This window comes from Mirounga leonina, unplaced genomic scaffold (assembly GCF_011800145.1).
Source record: "Mirounga leonina isolate KUSES-001 unplaced genomic scaffold, KU_Mleo_1.0 Mir_418, whole genome shotgun sequence".
Taxonomy (NCBI): domain Eukaryota; kingdom Metazoa; phylum Chordata; class Mammalia; order Carnivora; family Phocidae; genus Mirounga; species Mirounga leonina.
In genome coordinates, this window is record NW_023270739.1 from 22,310,139 (window position 1) to 22,318,372 (window position 8,234).

General features: G+C 40.6%; 1 protein-coding gene across 1 annotated transcript in view; it reads left to right on the top strand.

The window, feature by feature from the left end:
- The window catches only part of NDUFA12 (NADH:ubiquinone oxidoreductase subunit A12), a 28,680-nt gene extending 22,173 nt beyond the window's left edge, over positions 1-6,507 (top strand). The window contains exon 4 of the mRNA XM_034987831.1: positions 6,229-6,507. Within this exon, the coding sequence (XP_034843722.1) occupies positions 6,229-6,409 (181 nt within the window). The 3' untranslated portion in view covers positions 6,410-6,507. The remainder of the gene's footprint in view (positions 1-6,228) is intronic.
- The last annotated feature ends 1,727 nt before the right edge of the window (positions 6,508-8,234 follow it).

The window sequence follows — 8,234 nt, forward strand, 5'->3', positions numbered from 1 at the left end:
TTAAGTGAATCTTGATTTGAAAAATACTATTCTAAAATTATAATGCTCTTTCTATTTGAAATAGGAGCAATTGTAGCTCTAATTAAATGACAGTAGCTAAACCAAAAAGAGATAAATCAAAAATCACTTTAAAGAAGAAAACACGTACAGATGTGCCATGGTTGTAGGTGTTCAGGACCTGGCTGCTGTGAGCTGAGACAGACCTGCAGGTGACTCCAGATTGTGGGCCTCAGAGCATGACCCTCCTTCCTGGAAGGACTGATGGTCCAAGGGATCCCCTGACACTTCTGGGCCTCTGTGGGCTGCAGGTGGAGCAACAAGAGTAAAAGGACCACTTGGGGAAGGGTCGAAGTTGGACTTCACGTGGCCAACTGTTGGCCTGTTGTGATCATTTTCTTTTCTTAGCTTCTTGAGTTTTCTGTCCATCAATACAACTGCCATACAGCTTTCTTGGGCTCTTTTCTCATGGAAGAGGATCTCCTTTCTATAGTAGGAAATGTTTTTCTCCAGTTCTTTGCCCATGCGTTCCACAATCTTCTTGTAGAGGTTGTGAATCTGATATGTGGAGTTCATGTTTCTACACATGTTGGGAAGTTTCTTCTTTATTTCTAAGCAGTGTATTTCCTCCTCAGATAATTTTCCCTGAAGTTGCATGACATGTTCTTAATGTAATTTGGAGCTTCAGCTGCTGAATCTCACTTTCAAGCTGTGAATTTTCAACTGCAAAGATGCTTCCTCAGTTTGGAGCCTTGTTTGTCCTGTAAGCTCTTCATTAGTTTGCTTTTCTTCCTACAATTTTCTGGTTATTTCTGGATTTTCCTCTTCAGAACTTTGAAAGGATCCATTGAAATCAGCATCATCAGTGATACGTTTCAGATCAACTTCTGTTCGATAGACAAGGTCATTGCCATTTTCTGCTTCACTCTTGTGCTTAGTTTCCCAGTTCACGTGATCCAAGTGTGATCTCTAAGGAGATAAGGCAAGGGAATGGTCCTTAGCAGGTTTTCAGCCATTGATACTAATTGGCTGACTTTATCTTTCGATTCCTGTTCCATTCATGCATTCAACTGCTCCAGCCCTTTCTTCTTCTCCTTTTCCTGGACTGTGCTTCTATCTAACAGTTTCTTGGTGGAGTAGTTCTGGACTTTCTGGGAAATGAGTATTTTCATTCAAATCATCCATTATTTTCTTCTGAAGCTGTTCTCCATCCGCTGGTGCCTTTTTAAAAAGATCTTATTTATTTGACAGAGCAAGCATGAGCAGAGGGAGAAGCAGAAAGGGAGGGAGTAGGAGAGGGAAAGAATCTCAAGCAGACTCTGCTAAGTGCTGAGCCCAGCATGGGGCTTGATCCCAGGACCCTGAGATCATAACCTCAGCCAAAGGCAGACACTTAACCAACTGGGCCACCCAGGTGCCCCAAAGATTTTTATTTTTATTTATTTTTAATTGAAGCATAGCTGACATATAATATTACATTAGTTTCAGGTGTGCAACATAGTGACTTGACATTATATACATTATGAAATGCTCAGCACACCCATGTGATCATACAAGGTTATTACATTCTTATTGATTATATTCCCTATGCTGTATTTTACATCCCTGTGACTTATTTTATAACTAGAAGTGTGTACCTCTTAATCCCCTTCACCTGTTTCACCCATTTTCCCCACTCCCTCCCCATTGGCAACCACAAGTTTGTTCTCTGTATGTATATATAAGTCTTGTTTCTGTTTTGTTTTTTGTTTGTTTGTTTTTGGATTCCACACATAAGTGAAATTATATGGTACTTGTCTTTCTCTGACTTATTTCCCTTAGCATAATACATTCTAGATTCATCCATGTTGTTACAAATGGCAAGATGTCATTCCTTTTTTTATGGTTGAGTAATATTCCATTGTTTATTGTTTATATATAGCATGTCTTTATCCATTCATTTATTGATGGATGCTTAGGTTCCTTCCATATCTTGGCTATTGTAAGTAATGTGGCAAGGCACATAGTTGTATATGTCCTTTTGATTAGTGTTTTTGTTTTCATTGGGCAAATACCCAGAAGTGGTATTAGTGGATGATATGGTATTTTTTTTTTTTTAAGATTATATTTATTTATTTGAGAGAGAGCACCAGCACCAGGGGTGGGGGGAGAGAACACAGGGAGAGGGAGAAGCAAGCTCCCTGCTGAGCAGGGAGCCCAATGCAGGGCTCAATCCCAGGACCCCAAAATCAGGACCTGAGTCAAAGGCAGACACTTAACTGACTGAGCCACCCAGGTGCCCCTGATATGGTATTTCTGTTTTTAATTTTTCAAGGAACCTCCATACTGTTTTCTATAGTGACTTCACAAATTTACATTCCCACCAACAGTTGTAACAAGAGTTCTCTTTTCTCCACATCCTTGCCAACACTTATTATTTCTTGTCTTTTTGATACTAGCCATTCTAACAGATGTGAGATGATACTTCATTGTGGTTTTGATTTGCATTTCCTTGGTGATTAATGATGTTGAGCACCTTTTCATGTGTCTGCTGACCATCTATATATGTCTTTTTTTTTTTTTATGATTTTTTATTTATTTATTTGAGACCGAGAGAATGAGAGACAGTATGAGAGGGAGGAGGATCAGAGGGAGAAGCAGACTCCCTGCCGAGCAGGGAGCCCGATGTGGGACTTGATCCCGGGACTCCAGGATCATGACCTGAGCCGAAGGCAGTCACTTAACCAACTGAGCCACCCAGGCGCCCCCATCTATATATGTCTTTGACGAAATGTGTATTCAGGCCTTCTTCCTGTTTTTTAATCAGATTGTTGTGTGTTGAGTTGTATGAATTCTTTGTACATCTGGGATATTTTTTTTTTAATTTTATTATGTTATGTTAGTCACCATACAATACATCATTAGTTTTTGATGTAGTGATCCACGATCCATTGTTTTTGTATAACCCCCAGTGCTCCATGCAGTACGTGCCCTCCTTAATACCCATCACCGAGCCAACCAATCCCCCCTCCCATACATCTGGGATATTAATACCAATCTTAAAAACTTTTCATTTGCAGTGATTTTTTTTTTAAAGATTTTATTTATCTATTTGTCAGAGAGAGAACACAAGCAGGGGGAGCAACAGGCCGAGGGAAAAGCAGGCTCCCGCTGAGCAAGGAGCTTGATGCGGGACTCGATCCCAGAACCCTGGGATCATGACCTGAGCCAAAGGCAAATGCCCAACTTACTGAGCCACCTAGGCATCCATCTCATTTGTAGTGATTTTTAAAAATTCATTTTATATGGCATATGTTTTAATTTTTTTAAGATTTTATTTATCTATTTGTCAGAGAGAGATCAAGAACAAGCAGGGGGAGCAGCAGGCAGAGGGAGAAGCAGGCTCCCCGCTGAGCAAGGAGCCCGATGTGGGGCTCAATCCCAGGACCCTGGGATCATGACCTGAGCCGAAGGCAGACATTTAACTGACTGAGTCTCCCAGGCATCCCATATATTTTAATTTCTTAAATTTCCTTTTAGGCTATTTTATTCTTCACAAATAAATCCCTCCATTTTGCACTTTGAATGGCAGACAACCTCACACTGAGAGACTATTAAAGTGAAGTATATTTTCAAAGAAGGGGAGTGTCTTCCTTCCCTGTTCCTTGGCATACTCTTCCTCTTAAACAACTGAAAATAGGATCAACCACTGATGGGAATTATGTCCATTTGAGTTATGTTGTAATTGTGATTTAATATCTTTGTTTTCAGTTATTTCGACACACTTCAATGTATTTGAATACTGGTTTTTTTTCTAAAATGTAATATATTTTCATTATTTCCTAAAATGTAATATATTTTCTTTATAAATATTGATCTCTTTTGAATTTATAACATTTTCCCTTTCTGTCCGTTTTCTTACTTGTATTCTCACTGACTTTACCATCAAGTGTAAGCAGTTTTATATTTTGTCCTTTAGGATAATAATGGTGGTATAAAATTGAAGTGGGTTTAGTGCCAGCTACAACATAGTTTTCTAGACAAGGCCATTAGGCCATTGGCGTCTTTAATTTATTGGAATAAAAGTGACCCCGCTGAGTGTGCTTGGCTGGCCCATTTGGTGGAGCATGGGACTCTTGATCTCAGGGTTGTAAGTTTGAGCCCCACCTTGGGTGTAGAGATTACTTAAAAGATAAAAAAATTAAAAAAAAAATTTTTATGACCCAGCTGAAAATCTGTTTTGCCAAAGCTCTTTGGTGTGGAAACCTAGAAGGTATGATATACTTAGCCTTTATTTAATAACAACAACAGAGGGTTACATCAGCCTACCAGATTATAAACATTTTCTTGTTTCTTGTAGCTCTTCATACTACCATCATGAGAATAAATTATTGCTTATTCATTCCTTACTCTTGCCTGTGGCCTTGCTGGATAAACATTTTCAGATTTTATGTATCATGGTAAAAAATATTTTTAGTTTTTTTTTTTTTTTTAAGATTTTATTTATTTATTTGACAGAGAGAGAGAACAAGTAGGCAGAGAGGCAGGCAGAGGGAGAGGGAGAAGCAGGCTCCCCGCCTAGCAGGGAGCCCGATGCGGGGCTCGATCCCAGGACCCTGGGAGCATGACCTGAGCCGAAGGCAGCCGCTTAACCGACTGAACCACCCAGACACCCTATTTTTAGTTTTCTTGAGCATTTTCTGTTTCTCCATGAGATCTTCAGTCCCTCACTTAAGTAACTGAACAGGCGTATATAAGATTTAGACTCTGATTCCTTAAATATCATTTTAACCTTCAAGAGTCTTTACAGCAAGTGTTCGAATAATTTTTCTGTTATTTTATTCAGATAAATTAGTTGCTTAAGCTGCCTCAACAGGGTAAAAGTTAAATGTTTCTACTGTGCCTTAAGCTTACATAAAGCCCCTTGAGAAGTATCAGCCTTGGTTTTGACAACTAATCCCTCCTTTGAGTGGCTAGTGGAGCCTGTCTCACCGCCATCATCTTGGAGGTTCAGAGTTCCTGTTCATAGTCGCTGTTTATTGGTCCAGGTCACTTTCACTAATCCCATTTCCGCTGGAGGATATGAGACGCCAGCCCAGTGTGTACAGATGTCTTCATTCTTTATTATGGTAGCAGGTCATGATACATCTTTAGACAAAATATGGCAAGTAATAATAATTTATCATCTCTCTTCTTGGTTTGGTCCAATTACCTAGCTATATCTATCAATTACTGCTCGTAAATATTCTTAAACTTGAATGGCATCATAAACTTCTCATTAGCTGTAGTCTTAGTTATTTTACTGAAACCTCCTCCATTTGCCCTTTTCTCTATAGCTGGGAAGTCCCCCCCCCTTTTTTTTTCTTGGAGCCCCATTTCTCTGCTTGTTCCCTCCCCCCACGCCCTTTTCCCATGACATCATCCTGTCTTGTGAGCGAGCTCCCAGCCTTGGGGGATCTGGAATGAATGCTCTCTCCTTCCTGTCCCATGTAAACTCAGCGTGGCTTCCTGCTCAGTTCTCCTCTTTGTCCAGTGGACTTTAGGCCTTCTTTCTCTGCCGTGAGCAGCTGCATCATTGGCCTCTTCCCTTTCTTCTCCATGTACCCAGCTTCCTTTAAAATTAACTTGTTTTTTTACAAAACACTCAAAACTGAAATACCTGTGAACTTTAGGCTGTGATTTAATGTTCTTAATATAACAAATTGTATGTTCTTTAACATTCGGTCATGAGCTTGAATTTAAGATGCTAGCAGAGACCTCTTTTTTAGCAGGAGCCTTGTTGAGTTTTAAGCTAGAGCTTCATCACCAGAGCTGCCTGAGCATATCCAGAGCAGCCTCTCGCATCTGTCAGCAATACTGTATGCATCAGTTCTGAAATATCTTCTTACATCTACAAGTAGGATATATATTTTAATCAATAGTAGCATGAGTTAATTGGCAGCATTTTTGTTGTAGAGACACATAAAATAATGTATATCTTAAAATTGCTAGTGTCCTCGATACAGTAACAATAAAAGCAATAGCTAACGTTGAATACCTAGTGTGCACAGGAATTTTTCTAGGTGCACTTAATCCTTATGCCATCCTTCAGAAGTCAGGATGCTCAAATGAAAAAGCCAAGGCATAGCAGTTGAGCTTGTAAGTGAGGGAGATTTGAGCTCAAGCCACAGAGTAGCCCCAGAGCTGCCCACTTAGCCCTCCTCCCACCACACTACCCTGCCTCTTGTAACTGTCTGTCTTTTCCTCTTTAAGGCATCGTTGGCTTCACTGTATGACTGATGATCCTCCAACAACAAAACCACCTACTGCTCGTAAATTCATCTGGACAAATCATAAGTTCAATGTGAGTGGCACTCCAGAACAATATGTACCTTATTCTACCACTAGAAAGAAGATTCAAGAGTGGGTCCCACCTTCAACACCTTACCAGTAAAGATACTGGAAAACAGTTTGAACATGTGAAATATGGGGCTCTTCATACAATTGCACTTTCACTGCTTACTATTCACTTGATTAAAATTGTTTGATTAAGCAATGTCTTTTGTGCCTTTTTGCCCTACCTTTATCGTTCATGAACTGCAAAATAGAAGCTGACAAACATGGGTCATCGAAGTAGACTTCTACTGGGGTGGTGCCTGGTTTACAGCTCCTCCCCTTGCCACTGTGGTCACGTCTATGCTTCCTGACCTGCCCTCACACAGTTGATCAAGAGGGGAAGACCTAAAGCTGAACTGAGCCAACAGATTTTCTCAGGGGAATCTGCAGCACAACTGGAGGGACACAGAGGCTAAGAGTTACCAGAGCTGGACGGCTTTCATGGTAGCTCTCTAAGGAGGAGGTTATCAGACATTTCCTATTTCCTGAATTTCGGCTCTTTCCGTTTATTTGTACCCATGAACTATCCCAGGATCCATTCCAATATATTCTTATTTCCTTAAGCTAATTAGGGTCATTGATTTTCTGTTGTTGTTGTGTTGTTGTTGTTGCTTGCAAACAAAAGAACTTTAATATCCAGATTGGTTCCAGAGAATGGATTGTAGGCAAAAGACCTTCAGGGAAATGTGGGATCTCCGGAACTGGTTGTATCTGGGTGGGTGAAAGGTAATGCAACAGGCCTCTGTATTCCGGATGGAAAGCTAGCAGCTTCAGTGATCAGACAGCTTATCAGGCTACATTGCCTTTAGTCACCAGTTTCCATGAGCTCCTGAGAAGGCAGCCTTTGGATACTGGTTAGCAGCCACCATAGGACAATTTAACAGTGTTAGGGGAAAAAATGCTGGGATTATGGAACCAGACGGTTGCTTTCAAGAGCACTGGAGAACTTACAGGAGAAAATGAACTTCAATTCCCAAATCTCAACTCAAGACATTGAGTAAAACTCAGGGTATTTATATGACTTTGCTAACCTCAGGTTTCTTATATGAAAATTAAGAGATAGAACTGACTGTTGGTTTAAGGGACATCTGGAAGAAGCTAGAATATCATTGACTACACATTAGGGTTACGTGGGGTGTTTTGTTTGTTTGTTTTTAATAAAGAGGTCCAAGTTACTGAATCAGCATCTCTGAGAGTAGGCTCCCAGCACCAGTATTTTTTAAAGCTCCCTACTCTGTTCCCCACCTGATGAATTCACTTGCAGCCAAGGTTGTGAACTATTGAGCTAAAGAAATCAATACACCAAACATTCTTCTGAAACATTCTCAGATCGTAAGACACAAAAGTTTGCTCACAGCCTCACTGCTGAGTCTCCCTTAGCTGGATCGAGTTAAATTCGGTGCCCTCAGGAGATACTGTATGCATTGTGCTATGTTGGGACAGTTTGCTGATTGATTAACGAAGAGCAGAACCAAGCACTAAAAGCTGGCCTGTGCTCTGTCCATCTGCCACTTCACTAACTTTTCTGTCAGGGCCCCCAAATTGCTTTCTAATGCCATTAGGAATAGATCAGACTTGCGAGCAATTAGAAGTTCTGTCCAGGCTGCTATACTTTCTGGGTCAGATATGCTGGAGGTTCACCTGTTAAAAGAAAATGTGTGTCATCCTTACGGGGAGGGAGAAGGTCGAAATACACTTGCAGCTGCTAGTGAGTATTGTTCAACATCTATAAGCCAGGCTTATGGTTCAGCATTCTCAGTTAATTAGCCAACAACTCTCCACAAGAGCAAAGGGACAGATTGGTAGCAGCAGGTTATGGGAAGAGGGTGGCTTAAAGGCACAGAGTGGGGGAAAATCTGCTTCCACAAACTAGAAGTGCCTTC